Source organism: Opisthocomus hoazin, chromosome 21, assembly GCF_030867145.1.
Source record: "Opisthocomus hoazin isolate bOpiHoa1 chromosome 21, bOpiHoa1.hap1, whole genome shotgun sequence".
Lineage (NCBI taxonomy): Eukaryota > Metazoa > Chordata > Aves > Opisthocomiformes > Opisthocomidae > Opisthocomus > Opisthocomus hoazin.
In genome coordinates, this window is record NC_134434.1 from 8,942,092 (window position 1) to 8,956,671 (window position 14,580).

Below are 14,580 nucleotides of genomic sequence, written 5' to 3' on the forward strand. Positions count from 1 at the left end.
GTGTGTACTATGCAGTATTTCATGTTGGTAGCTTGGGTTTCTCCTTCCATGCGCGTGTTCCTTTGAAGTGCTTATTTTCTTATTCATCTTTTAACATCAAACTACAGCAGACCTGTGGCACTCTAATCTTTTTGGATCATGTAACGGAAAGAATGCTTCTCATTCTGGCAGCTGTAAGTTCCCCTTAGACAGCAGTCTCTGCCTGGTCTGAAAGCATCACTCTGTCAGCGAACAGAATAACTGCATGGTAATAATGTACATATTTTGTAATATTCTGTTCTAGGCTTTTTTGAATGTATATGTCTGGAGATACCTAGTGAAGGAGGAAGTGTGGAGATGTTTTTGAGGAGGGTTCTGCCTGAAATCTTTTCTGTGTTCTGGAGAACAAGTTACAAAAACATGCAATAAACAAAGCAGAAATGTTTCCCTTGTGTATCGCAGCTGAATTCACAGTGGAATATTGTTCTAGTCTAGATATTTTTGTCATGGAATGCAAGATGCAGTAGCCCCAGTATACCATTCTACAGCCCGGATGCCCTGCTGTTGTAAACCACGCTCACCACTATGGTGCCTGAGTAACTGCACTCGGCATGTCTGAAATAAAACTTTGAGTTACTTGGCTACGCAGTTTCAGACTGAACGTGGCTTTATGAATAACAGACTGGTCTTCAGATTTCAGAAACGGAAAGTGTTCATTTAAACTTCTGCAACTGTATATTGATGAAGCTGTGTTATTTAGATCTTTTTAAAATGAGGAGTTCGTCGTTTGGAGTGATACTCCTTAAATAGGGAGGCCAGTAAGCAGGACATTGTCTTCCTCCACTTCTTGCCTTATCAGTGACTTTCTGATCCCTTCAGAAGAAAACTGTCCTGTGATTAAGGCCTTGGATGGGACTCTGGAGATGTATATAGTTAGTTCTCATTTCTGCTACTGTCATCCTGTGTGATGTTGAATAAGTTATTTAATCTATTTAGGTCTCAGTTTGTCATCTGTACCAAAAAAAAAAACCCTCAACCAAAAAACCCCAAACCTCATACTTAACATTTTTGTTTATATTGCATGTTGCTGCTCTGTATGTATGTATAATTGAACAATGGGACACCATTTTCAATTGGATTTCTAGGTGCTGTTGCAATAAAAGTAATAATCTAACTGTATTTTGTAAATATGCCTTGCACAGTGTGATTTGAACATTATAATTAGGTAGATTAATAGCATCTGTTTTTCCATTCAGCATGGCATTGTATCTTTAGCTGGAAATCAAAGCAGCGAGGAAGAGAAATGCTGGATATTTGAGTAGCATAACTAGCTGTTGACTCATTCATATTGTAGTAATTCTTCACATATAACTGAATGGAGCTTTTTCAATATTTGTTTGAAACAGTCTTTTATGATTCTTTTGGTCAACCTGGCAGGCTCAGTGTGACTTTAAGAGGTTTCTAAATCTGTTTCAAGTCATAGATATTCTTATAAGAATCCTATGCAGTGAGGTTAAGAACTGCAGAGTTCTGCTAGAGACATTGATATATGCATTAGAACAACTGCAAATGGGGAAATATCATCTGACTTGAGAATCTAGTTTTTGGGTAATGGTCTGCCCAGTATTTGATCCTTGCATTCTTAGCAGTGTTAGAGAATCCTAAAGGCTCTGACTTTGGGTTTGTATGTTTTCCTGGACTGCAGCTACTAAAGCCGCCTCATCTTTATGCCAAGACATTCCTTGGCCAGTGGGATCATTCCACTGCCTTTTTTTTTTTTTTTTTTAATGTGAAGTTGGTGCCGATTTAAATACTTTTGTGTTACAGAAAAATCTGACAGCGTTATGTTCTGCCAGTGACTGGCTGGAGAATTCCTGGGGTGATGGGTGAGATGTAGCTAGCTGCCTTCTGTACTGAACCCTCAGTAAGTGTTGAAATTGGGATGGTACCTGAGAATTCTGCACAAAGGAAACTAGGCAAAGGGTTGTATGAATGACCCAACAGAACTTACTGTGTTGGCTGAGCCCTAGGAGGGGGTAGGGGTGTGGGGAAATCAGCCATGAGAAGGAGGTTGCATTCTGTATACTTATGAGCTGCTGTCTAGTTCCTTTAAATTTCTTTCAGTTAAGAGATTTTGAACTGAAACATTTGTACTGATGTTTTGCCAGCAGTGGTAAATGGTTGTGGAGGTAGATTCTGAAACTTAGGACTATGGTTATTTGTCAGCCTGTGAGTAAATAGGGTAGAGGTTTATATTGGGGCACAGTCTGTCTGTGTGTTTGTGTGGGTGAGTGTGTCTGTCTAGCTCTTGGTCTGTGTTTCTCACTCTTTTTTTCTTTGTGCCTCATGCAGGCCCTGCCATGAATTTTCTCTGACCCCTTGGGGCCATTCCCACATGAAGCTTTGATGTGTGTGCCCGGAGCTTGATTGACAAGGAAGTTTTGGTGGCGGCAGCAGGGAGACTAAGAGAAAAGGGCAGGGCTTTGAACTAAAGGGCTTTGAGCTCTGAGATGCTGTGCTTACTTATCTCCTTCAGAATGTTAATTATTTACCAAGATAATTGGTCGGGAGGGGGGAAAAAAGAGAGGGAAGGTTATTAAAAAATTCCAACACAAACATGCTACAAAAACCTCATTTTCCGACTTGCAACTGGCATGAAAAGGATGTTGTGTGTAAAAAGGCTTGAGTGTATGTGTGTGTGTGTGTGTGTGGGGAGCCTTTTTTAAGGCACCCATTTACTAAATAGAGGGATCCCTTCAGACCAGTGCAGTGGAAACATCAAAGCTCTTGCAAGAGTTTTCTCTGGGGTTTCTAAACCGTATCTGATACTTTTTAATTAGAAAAGTTTATGGAGAGCCGTCTTTGTGACTGGAGCAGGCAACCTTATGCCCTGTCAACACAGGAATGAAATACTAAAAGACCTAAAAAGTAATGATTTCTACTAAAATGTCGGTTCAAGGATGTGAAGATGCCTGGCCATTTTAGCATGAGCTGAAGACGTGGAGGAGACTGATGAATGTCTTTTGCTTCAGTCCAGCATAATGTAGTCTGTACTGTATGTGAAAGTCTCCTCCAGCTTTTGGATTAATGTCAAAAAATTTTTAATACCACATAGTCATTTGGAGTTTGTAGTCAGGAACATAGGTGAAGCTGTTTCATTTTTGCCTCCAGTTAATACAATTTTATTAGTCTCTGTGTTAGGTAGCAATCCACAGACTCCCCCGGTAATTGCTGTGCTGGATCAGGTCCAAGGGCCATCATTCCCATATCCTGACTGTGCTGATGGTGGCAACAGAGGTTCAAGAAAACTCAAGAGCCGGCAGCCTGCCCTGCGCAATTCCTCAGTATGCATTAATGACACAAAGAGGGGCAGGTGCTTGCTTTTATCTGTTTATTTACTTAGTGGATCAAGGTGAGAAATTTAGTGTTATTGTTATGCCAGGGTAAATGTAGACCATCAATCAACGTTTTCTGTACAATTTCTGGCTAAGACAGTACTTACCAATTTTACACTATGATGATTTGGTTTCTTTAACTGTCTCATAGCATAAGGACTTCTGAAAGCTTAAAATAATTGTTTCAGCTAGTTTTAGTAGTATTATACTGATGTGTTAATTCCCATAGTAAGTATGATACTTTTCTTTCAGAATCCTTACTGGTACAGCTGGTTACACCGTATTGTATTACTTCTGCATATCACCTTCAAACCCTTTTAAAAATACAAGCCTGTGCTTGCAGCAGCATCTGTTTTTAGCGTGAAGCTTAACAATTTTAAATCTCTTACTCTGCAGCCCCTTACGAACATTTGGATGTACCACTTGGACGTGGTGATGTAGTGCTTTTTAATGTATCATTTGGTTCCAGCACAAGTTTTTCTACTGCTTCAGTTTCTTTGAGTGTGTGGTGTCACGCCATAATCACTGTAAGTGGCAGAGCAAGCTTCATAGGTAGGTACCCCCCTCACTTACCTGCAGTTGCTTTTGTGATTCCTTCGTTGAACCAGTGGGACTGCCAGTTCAGTTCTACAATTTCTCTGGTACCCAGCGAAGGACCAAAAGATAATTAAGCAACTGATGCATCTCACATATGGGGAGAGGCAGAGAGTTGGGATTGTTAAACCTGGAAAAGAGAAGGCTCTGGGAGAGTCTTGTCAATGTGTATAATAAACACGATCAGAAAGAGCGAGGAAGATGGGCCGGACTTATCTCAGTGGTGATGGATAAAAGGACAAGAGGAAATGGACATGAATGACAGCAACTTCCATTGAAATAAAAGGAAAAAGGAAAAAAAAAAACAAAACACCACTGAAAGGGTGATCTAACACTGGAACAGGTTGCCTGAGCAGGTGGTGGAGTTTCCCATCGTTGTTGATATTCAGAACGCAACTGGACATCATGGTCCTGAGAAACCTGCTCTAGCTGACCCTGCTCAGGGCAGGTGGATTTGGGCTAGGCAATCTTCAGATGCTCTTTCCAGTCTCAACCATTCAGCGGTTCTGCGGTGGCAATGGTGTTGTAGGATGTTTCTGCCCCTGTAGCTGCTCAGTCTTACCCAGGTTGTAGTTTGTTACAGATCGAGAACAAAGTTACTCTGCTCCACGTCTCCCTGATGATGAAACTGATCCAAAGAAGTCATTGAAATTCTCTTCTTTAATTGGATTCCTTAATCTTAGTAATTGGTGATCCAACCGATTATTTTAGGGACTTCCGTTATCTGAACTTCTTATTGTAACTTTTTGTTGGTTTAATCCTTGAATGGTATTTTATCTCTCCCGAGTTTCCTTCCCTGCACCCATTCTGCATATTCATTCTGTATTATTCGCCTCGGAAGTATTAACCACCAAAGTTAAAAGATATTTGCCATTTTTAAATTATGGGTAAATGGCAACATTTACTAGCTTGCTTTAATGCTTACTTCCTGCTTGCTTTTTTTAGCTAGGGCTGCACAGGATTTCTAAGACTGTTTTTCCCAGTAGTGTTTGCTCAGTAGCTAACAATTCAGTAGCTAAGGATTTTACTTCCATTCCCTCTGAATTTCAGGTCTTTAATCAGCACACTTAATTTTAACTCTCTCTTTCTAAAATATTAATTGTTCATATGTTTTAATTTCTTATGGTCTTGGATTTTATTACATTGTAATCACTGTTTCTTATTGGCTGGAATCTGATCCTGTATGTTCCTTAGGCCTAGTTGAAAACAATTTTTCTTTTAAGTTTACAATATTCGTTGAGTAGGTCATCATTTGAGCTACTGACAAATTACTTCTCAACAATATCATGTCATGTGTTAGTATGTTGAACATAATTCATATTTTGTATTGAATTTTATTCAGTATTTATTTATGCAGAGGTAGTTGAATAGTTATTTATCCATGACATAAGAGGCTGAGTGTAAAGCAATGAAAGAAGATAGTGAGAATGGCCATTGTCAACATAAGTTATTAGAAGCTTAATCATTTTGATTTGTTGCTATGTAAATTAGAAAAAAAACAACAAGTGAACTGCAACAAACCGGATACTATCTGGTGCGTTACATCTGAGTAACTTGAGAGACATCAGTTGCCATCTTGTTCTTCCTGTGTGATGGGTATATACCTTAAAATGGGGTAAGCTGAAGTATAAAGCAGTGTGGTAAATTTATGAACAGGTTAAATTAGGAACCGGGGCTGCTGACTAGAACTGTAGGTATTTCCACTTTTCTCCTCGCCCCATGCAGAGAATGTCTTTTCTCTGTGGAGTGGCAGTTAATGGTAGAGTGGCAAAAGCTGACTCTGGCTTTATTGCACTTCTGGGTTGCAGAAAGAAGAGTTAGTTCTCTTAGATTGTGAGCTAATGGGAACTCTGTTTAATGTGTTTTTTGTGTATGCGTTTGACCAGAAATTGTTGTTGTGGAGTGCTGACGAGGTAGGTGAAAAGATAAGGTTCAAGGTAATATGGTGCATAGCTTTCTGGGGCCATTCCCAGTGAGACAGTCAGCATCTCCCACCCTTCCACTGATGTGGTCAGCCAGGGCACTGTGGCACTATCCTTTTATCATAGGTCTTTCTATATGGAGACAGTACTTGTGAGATCACAGACTCAATAAATTTGCATACTTTAACTTACTTTCACTTGATTCAGTGCTTCGTGACCTATATGTGTTGGGTTTTTTTAAGGTGTGTCATGCAGTGTAATTAAGGCACGCACTAAATGAATTATGATTTTGCTGACTGACATCTCAAGTAATAGTCAGGAGTTGTTGAAAAACATAGATCACTTATGCTGGTGCTTTGCTCAAATTAGTTCTGGCCACACTGTCGTTATTTTTATCTCGTTTGGAGGTAGATATATAAATACAAAATAATCATTAATAACATTTGCAGATGAAATAAAGATCATCAGATTGATAACTGCAGACATGAAAAAGGCAGTCCTACGGTTATCTAGGTCACATAATGAGCTAAATGGATGAAAAAAATGTTTGAATATGGCAGTTATTCTGACAAGTAGGGACTAGGAATTCAGGCTGGATTTATAAAAGGATCGACTGCATCCTGGAAAGCTGTTGAAACTAGACAAATTCCAACTTGAGTCAAGGTATAAATGTAATAGAATAATCTAGAATAGATTTCTGAGGGCATAGCTGTATTTTCCTTCTCTTACTATCAGCCACTGGGGTCTCGGAAGATTCTTAATAATACTCAATGTTATCTGCTTAGCAGTGGAGAATGTGGGTGAATTGTAATGGTCTGAGATACAGGGACAGAGGAAAACAAATAGCAGATCATCAGCACAAATGTCACTTGCTATGCAGGTCTTGTCATCTGTGTGTGGTAGAATAGTTCATAGAATTTTGCTTCATGTCTTACTCTGAGTGCCCTGTGCTCTACACAAGTTTAGCCTTTTCTGAAATATAGATGGTTCGGTGACCTCAGCTTAAGCTCTCTGAATTTGTCTGTAGCTGTCTAACCTGTCTCTAATGTTCACAGTGAACTGTGAAAGCATCTACAGTCAGTGATCTCTTCTTTTTCCCTTTTTCTGCAGGCTAAACTCTTTCCGACTGCCATAATTCATTTTGGATCTGAGGAGTGCCAGGGTGAGTGAATTTCCTCTCTTCTTCAGCTGACTGTATAGCTCCTATAGTAGACCCAGGAGAATTACATCTTTAAGTTTGGAGTTCTTCCAACAGAAGATAATGCAGTCCTCAAGAATGCTGGCAGATGTTCTCCTTGCAAATGGCTGAAGCTCTGCAGAGCTAGTTTGGTCAGTTAGCTTGAGCACAAATGTAAACATATTGCCTTTCTTATGAGACTTGTTAGGCTCTGGAGTAGGCAGTGTCTACTATGGGGACAAGAATGATAGAATGACGACTCTGTAGAAGGAAATTCCATTGTTCAAAATGTTAACCAGACAAACAATTATGAAACATTTCTACAGACCTTCTTTGTAGTGGACTGGCTGGAGATGGGAGAACAAATCTGAATCTTTGATTCTTTGACACCTCTGGTTTGTGCTTAGAATATCTGTTTCTCCCAGAGGTTAAAAATGCTCTGGCTTCACAGAAAAGTTTCTGAGATGCAGCGAGCACTGGAAGAAAACGTCAAGATCTTGAGGTCTGAATGATGAAATAGGGCACCCTGAGTTGTGAAAGAGACTGTCATAGTTTAAAAGTGTCCTGAGTCAGATGAGGGAAGGTGATGGAGATTTACTGTAGTATACAGCAGGTATCTGCTGAGCTGAGAACTACGTGATTCTGTGGTGATTGATGTCTCTGTGTTACCAAACAAGTGTTTTGGTTTCATTTTTAAACAGACTGTTACCTGAAATCGGACCTGCTGCGCTCTGCAGTTTCCCCTTCTGCAGCTGATTTATTAGTAGCCAGGTATGTTGGGACGGAATAGAGTTGCAAATGGGTGAGTATTTCAGGGATGGGAAGCATGAAATGAGCCCATCTTACTACAAAGAAACGTGCTCTGAAGATACTAGGACTTCATTTTGTCCTGAAACAGTCATACTGCCATACTTGACTTCATAGCTTTGTGAGTCCTTCTTTGCAAAGTAGGATTTCAGTGACTAAATCAAGTAAATCCTAGGGCTTTCATCATGAAAAAGAGCCTTTTCAATCTCACTTAAAAAGTCTAAAAGTGGTGGTGGTACAAGGGGCTATTATGAAAAAATGAAGCTTAATTCTATTTGCTTTTCTTCCTCAGATATTTGTCGAAATCATTAGTTCCTTCTGCTTCATCATCTTTAGAGTCAATAGTTCCATCTCTATCTGAACCAGAAGTGGGAGGTGACAAAAAGGCTGATGAGCAGCCAGAACCGGCAAGCGTGCATGAAGCTCCGCAGGTGTTGAGAAGGGCCCCTGGGAAAATACCCAAATGGCTGAAGCTGCCAGGTATCATGAAATAAGAGGAGAGCTCTTCTCATTCTGAACTCCCCAGAAAGGCAGACTCCCCTGTGCAAACTTTGTTGGATGTTGACAATATTGCAGATGTCAACATAAGGCTTGCAGGACATTTGGTTCAATGCTTGTCAATCACAAATCAGTTTCCAACTTAGACTCAGCCTTCACTGGAGAAGTACCCAAATGCAGGGTCTGGGTTGTGTGGAGTCTGGTGTGTAATCCATATGCTTGCGGCGTTCTTGACTATATACTGGGCTTAATGTTTTGAGTTCTTAACTATGCTAGTGTACTTCAAATACTAATAGGCATGATATTCTACATACCAAGGGCCCATGTCATCTGTTAAACCTCTGTTGTTATTTTTTCCTTTGCTGGTATAGTCTGGTTTAGTACTTTCCTTTCTCTTGATTTTTTTTTTTCAGTTGGTCTTTCTGTTCTTAATATTCACTGCAAAACAGAGTGGTTTTCCATAGCTAAGATTGCAACCAAGTTTCCATTATGATTTTTTTCTTGGTTTATCCTGATCAGAAAACTGCAACCTTGGTTTTAGTCTCAGAACCAATAGCTTATATGTGGTTTTATATGAGAATATATACAAAATATGAAGTAACTAGAAGAAGGATTCCTGCATTAAACAATTGGAAATATTTACTTTTTGATGCAGTGGCTAAAAGGAGAAAAGGGGGGGGGGGAAGACGTTGAATCAACACTCTTAACGGCAATAAATCTAGAAGAATTATATGGACTTCCCTGGCTAATAATGCCAACTGCTAACTTCCTGAATGACAATTTTAGTATTTGATTCTGGAAGATACTGTGAGGCCTTCAGCTCCAGCTCACCTACCTGTGCAGTTTACCCATTAATGGCTAGTGTGTAATAATGTGCTCTAACATGCATGCTAGTAACATGTAGGACGAAGTTCCCCGCTCCAAAAGTTATGATATATTCACCATTCCATCTCCCTAAGAAGTGCTCCTACATGCTACCCAACTGTTGCCTGAGCACAGCAGTGTATAGAACCCTCAGCAACCAGATCATATTATTGAGAAACAATATGGTGCGAATTACGTGGTCAAGTGTTTTAATGCTTCTGTGTTTATTTTGTAGGTGGGAAGAGATGAAAGGTTCTGGGCTGCTGGATCAGTGAGCAGTCAGCTGTGCCTCTTTCCTGATGAACTTACTCAGAATGTTAAAAAAATTGTTGGTGGCCCTGGAGAGCTCTAATCTGTATGAACATTAGTTATAAATGGAAAATTGCTATTTCAGATGCCAGTTTCACCTTTTGGAGGAGTGGAAGGCCTGTTTGTGGTCTTTGTGACTACAGAAGCAAGGTTAGAGGTTAAATTTAAGGTTTCTTGCATGCAAATAATATGAATACAGAATTAAGGGGAAAAAGAATTCCTGTGTACTTTCTCTGAAGGACTTTGTTTCTGTCCGTATTTTAAAATTCAGATCTTCCCAATTCTACCTTCAGAAATAACTTGAGTCTAGCTGCCTGAATTCTAGCAGCATGATACAATCCGATCTATAGCACTTAGCTGGAGTTAATTGCTGCCTAGAAAAAGACTTCTCTCTGCTTCTTGCTGGCTGGAGTTAGTGCTGCTGATAATTCTGGGCATAGATGGCTGGAAAGTGAGTGAAGAGGAACCGCTTAGGTCACTTAAAACAGTTCAAATAGGCTTTTCCTGTGAACCTCTCTGTCTGCCGCACTTGTATTGTTTTCAGTTGCCAGAATCTTGTTAACAAAGAACACAAGTATCTGTTAATGGAATGCACGTGGAGTTTGTTTCTGCCCCAAGCTCTGTGTTTTATTTTCACTACATATAATTAACATCAGTAATTACAGTTACAGTGAGGGAAAAAAACATCCAGTAAAAGGGCCTCTTCATGTGACCTTCAATCTACGGACTTCTATGGTCCAAATGTTTCCACAGAAGAGTAGCTGTTCTCTGCAGTGCAGTTAGTGTACAGAGGAGAGCACTAGTCCAGATCTCTGCCTCCTGCAGATGTACTGGGATGAATAGTGTTGGTTAGAATTGCACTTATACTGGAGATGAACTCTATAGTGCCACAGTAGCCGTGGTGCTGTATTTTATTTGAAGTCTTCTCCATGGATCAGTGATTCATATTGGACAGCTGGGGCTCCGTGTTACGGTAATAACATGTTTTCCATTTTCCCTGTATAGACAATTGTTCCCTGAGCTATGGGTGCATCTGCACAATTTGTAGATGTAATAAAGTAGAGTGGCCATAGGAGGCCTTTTTGTCGGTCTCTTTGATAATCCGTTTCTTCCCGCAGCACTTGGTTTCTCTGTCAGTTCACAGGAACCTGTACCCTTTTCAATGGGCCTGTCATGCCTCATTCCCTTCCATTTTTTTTCAACAAAGCAAAAGGGAGCTTTGTACCATCTGAATGAACTTCAAAGTGACTAGAAAGGGCACCCAGGGTTCCTGGCACTTGTCATTGTCTTCCAGCCTGGCCAACATTTCCTTTCAGGTCTAATTACTTCCAAATGCTCCCAGATGCTTTGAAGAAAGTCAGAGGGAGGGGGAGGTATGAAAGAAAGGTGGAAGAGGAAAAAGGAGACTCAAAGTGGAGGGAGCAGAATGCTTTAAAAAAAATGTTGATGATTTCTTATATGACACCCAAACTTAAACAGGGAATGTGTGCAGCCACTGGTAGTGGGGAATACAAGAGCACTGTGTACAGTTGCTGCTCTAAATTCTTACTCTGGAAAGCAAACCTTTCTTGCACTTGACAGGCTATAAAACATACTACAGCAGAAAAAAAAAAACCCTAAAATAATGTTTAAAGTTTATTACTTTAGTGGATTAAATGTGGTCTGAGCCTATGCTCCGTAGGACTATCTGCGTCTTGGTTCAGGTGTTATGTCAGGCTTGTTTGTGTCGCAAGTCAGAGGCAGACTGTAGCTAGAGCTGCTTTGCTGAAGTCATGCAGGATGTATCAGGGGCTACCTAACAGCCATAGCTAATGATAGGTGATGATACACTTGTGCTGGTGGTTTTGATTCACAGGGTTAGAATAAGCAGCAGTTTGGTTGGCAGGAAATTGTAGTATGCTTTCAGGTGTGCTAGTCTTGTTTTTTGAAGAGTACAGGCAACATTAAATAACACTGATTTGCTTAGTTATTTTGATTCCACCAGTTTTGACAGAGACAGCACCGTAACGATCACCTGCAAATACCTGATATGGGAAAACAGAAGGAAAAGTTTAGGGATACAAGCAGCAATATTATTACTGGGGCAGTTTCATGGGTTAAATAAAGGGATGAAGATTAGGAGACTTCATATTGCTAACTGTGCCTTACCCTAGTCAGTTCTGCCCATGCGTGTCCCTTGTGTAACTCAGCCATGCATCAAATCCAATTTAATCTACTTCTTTTTCAGGAGAATGAAAAATTAGTACCTTCAACAGCTAGACCAGAGGTCTTACTCCCCTTTCCCTATGCAAAGAAGAGTCAGTTTTAGCTGCTGCTGCTATTAACATAATGCTTTACTACTAACATTCACACCAGCAATCCTCTTCAGTCAAGAATGCTTGTGTAGGGACCAGATATGTCAGGGAACTCAAGCCCTTTTAGAGCAGGAGCTTTGAGAGATCTGTGTGTCAGCAGGAGTCAGAATAGGGGGAGAGATGAGGACTTGAAATCTGGAAAAGGCAAGAAAGTAGGAGTGAATTCTTTGAGGGACAAGATGCCCCAATATTTAAAACTGCAGCCTCTTCACTAAGGTAGTTGCCTCAAGGATTCCTACCCTGCCGCAGAACAGCACATGCAGATACCCGATGAGCTGGATTTGTTTTAGTATCACTTCTGCTACAGTAGCTGTACTCATCCCTGGGGGTTTGGGGCGTTCAAAGGTAGTATTACTTGCATTTTTTTGCTATTGCCTTTTTTTACCATATGGTTGTGGGGCCGAAGGCTGAACTAGGTCAGTTCCTTCATTGTACAGCTGTACAAACAGCTGTCTTGGCAAAGAGGCTGCAGCGCAGAGGGATGGGGCACTGCTTAAGCTGGTACTGTCATCAGAAAGAATGTGTATTAAATTGTGGTTTTAGCTGAAGTTTCCAAGTGGCTGGTGTCCTGAGTGATGACCTTGATAGCTCGTGGCTGAAAAGAGTACAGTGACCTACTGAGCCTTCACCTGCTGCAGCTGTCAATGGGAAAAAAAGCTGCTCGCCGTCACTGATCGTAAAGACTACAGCTAGCCAGGAACAGAGAGCGTGCAGTCCTTAAGACCCACTGGTGTCAGCTGCTTTTCGTGCAGCTGGCTGTGTATTTCCCAACAAAGCCAGTTCAGTTGCGTGGGTCCTGCCTGCATGTGTAAGGTTTCTTATTTCACAGCTTCCCCCCCGGCCCCCCTGCGGGCTGAGGGGCCAGGCTGTCCCATGATGTGGGATTCTCACACATGCTGTTTGTTATTCTGTCCTCTTTCCTTTCGTCCTACAGAGATTTAGAGAAGAGGGTGGGTGAGGGGGAAACTTTGCAAGTCTTTGAAGCAACTTGACTTTCGATGATTAATTGCAGCAAAGAGCCTACACAAGGGAGGGAGACTCGGTTTTAATTTATTGATGTTTCTTTGTGAGAACAAATTTATAGCAGAGGGGAAGCAGCTTCTGAGGAAAATATCAAATGGTTAAAAGGTTCCAAGCATTCTTTGATGTCACAGCCCTGGAGAAATACTGGAAGGTAGTGAGGGACAGACACTGTTTATTTATAAAACAAAGATCAGTTACCTGCTTTTGGCAAGCTTGTGACTGAGCTTCTGTTAACAACCTATTCATTAAACAGGCTTGGAGCTGGACCTAAAGTTTCTGCCACAGCTGCCTGCTGAGGTGAGGAGAGCCTGAAGTTTGGATGACATTTCCAGCTATTAAGTCTTTCCATGCATCTCTGTGAAGCAGGACCTTTTTCCCACATTAGCTGAGAAAGCAGCAGCATCATCTCACTGTGAAGTACAGGCTACTGTTACAGGAGTAAGGCGGCAAGACGGAAAACAGTTACACGCTTAGCCGACCAAACCAGGTGTGTGGCAGCCCTTTTTCAAAAACAGCATCTGACAGCATAGTTGCCTAGGGCTTTGTTGTGTTTGGTAAAGGAGAGGGGAAACAGAAACAAAATGGCAGAGAAATAAAAAGTTGACTGTTGTTCCTAGAGCTAGACTTCGAGGCTGAGAAGGATGTTCACTGTCAGGTCAGGGTCTTCTGCTGGCAGGTGCCATTTCCCCCAAGACTCCTCTAGAAATCCAGGAGCTATAAGGAGAGACGAAACCGGTTACTTTGGGTGCCCGAAGGGAAGAGGCCTCAGCTGCATCAGTCCCCTCCTTGTCAGGTGCCAGGGTTACGTACCAGCTGCGGCAACACTTTCTCCACGTGCTCAACATCCACTTTCTGCAGGCCCTCAGCCTGTGCCTGCCGTGCTGCTCGCGCTGCTGCTTCTGCAGGGTGAGTGCAGGGGAAGAGCTGTCAGAGGGGCATGTGGGGTGCTGGTCTGTGCCCCGGCCGGGGCCTGACAGAGGGGTGCTGGTCTGTGCCCCCCCTGGGGGCTGTCAGAGGGGTGCTGGTCTGTGCCCCCCCCGGGGGCTGTCAGAGGGGGGCTGGTCTGTGCTCCCCCGGGGCCGGGGGCTGCTGCTCCGGGAGGAAGGTGCTGTCCCATGGCAGGAGGTGGCCCCGCTCCCCTTCACCGGCCCTGCGGTGAAGGCGGTCTCGGCGGCGGCGGAGCAGAGCGGGAGCGCGGCGGGGTGAGCCGAGTGCGGGGAGGGGGCGGGGGTCCCTCTCACGGCTCAGGCCGACCCTGGGCCCGGCACTGGGAGCAGGGGCTGCGCGCTCACCTCGGACGAAGACGTTCAGCATCTCCGCCATCAGCAGCTGCGCGTCGCCGTTAACTGCAACGACAAAGCGCTGAGGGAAGCGGGGGGCCCGCCGCGCCGCGCCCGCCCGCCCGCCGCCCCGGTACCTCGCGTCTTCCCGTCGCGGAAGTGGAGGCGGAGCAGCCGGTCCACCGTCTCCTGCGCGGAGAGGAGAGCGGGTGAGCGAGGCGGGAGCAGCCCGCGCGCCCCCCCCCCCGCCCCGCCCCGCCCCGCCCCCGCTCCGCCAGGGCCCGCCGCACCTTCCTGAAGCCGCCGGCGCGACCCTCCCGTTCCTCCATGGCGCCGCGCACTGCCGCGCCCCGCCTCCCGGAAGTGCGCGCCGCGCGG

The 14,580-nt window shown here is 43.1% G+C and overlaps 2 protein-coding genes across 2 annotated transcripts in view; one reads left to right on the forward strand and one right to left on the reverse strand.

Moving 5' to 3' along the window:
- Positions 1-12,455, forward strand: part of ASPSCR1 (ASPSCR1 tether for SLC2A4, UBX domain containing) — a 48,253-nt gene extending 35,798 nt beyond the window's left edge. Inside the window, exons 13-16 of the mRNA XM_075440672.1 lie at positions 7,001-7,052; positions 7,769-7,838; positions 8,167-8,354; positions 9,472-12,455. Coding sequence (XP_075296787.1) covers positions 7,001-7,052; positions 7,769-7,838; positions 8,167-8,354; positions 9,472-9,485 — 324 coding nt within the window. The 3' untranslated portion in view covers positions 9,486-12,455. The remainder of the gene's footprint in view (positions 1-7,000; positions 7,053-7,768; positions 7,839-8,166; positions 8,355-9,471) is intronic.
- Positions 12,456-12,929: 474 nt separating this feature from the next.
- CENPX (centromere protein X) lies at positions 12,930-14,574 on the reverse strand. Its single transcript, XM_075440673.1, has 5 exons — positions 14,493-14,574; positions 14,340-14,391; positions 14,215-14,268; positions 13,733-13,821; positions 12,930-13,636 (listed from the first exon to the last, which is right to left on the reverse strand). Exons 1-5 carry the CDS (start codon positions 14,529-14,531, stop codon positions 13,622-13,624), a joined length of 249 nt encoding a protein of 82 aa, XP_075296788.1. The 5' UTR covers positions 14,532-14,574; the 3' UTR covers positions 12,930-13,621.
- Positions 14,575-14,580: the final 6 nt, after the last annotated feature.

What these genes read in the sequence shown, in the direction of transcription:
- CENPX (XM_075440673.1), bottom strand. Translation starts at nt 14,531, where the DNA reads ATGGAGGAACGGGAGGGTCGCGCCGGCGGCTTCAGGAAG. An exon ending in GCGCCGGCGGCTTCAGGAAG is followed by an intron (nt 14,392 to 14,492) that starts GTGCGGCGGGCC and finishes CTCTCCGCGCAG; the next exon opens with GAGACGGTGGACCGGCTGCT. An exon ending in CCGCGACGGGAAGACGCGAG is followed by an intron (nt 14,269 to 14,339) that starts GTACCGGGGCGG and finishes TTGTCGTTGCAG; the next exon opens with TTAACGGCGACGCGCAGCTG.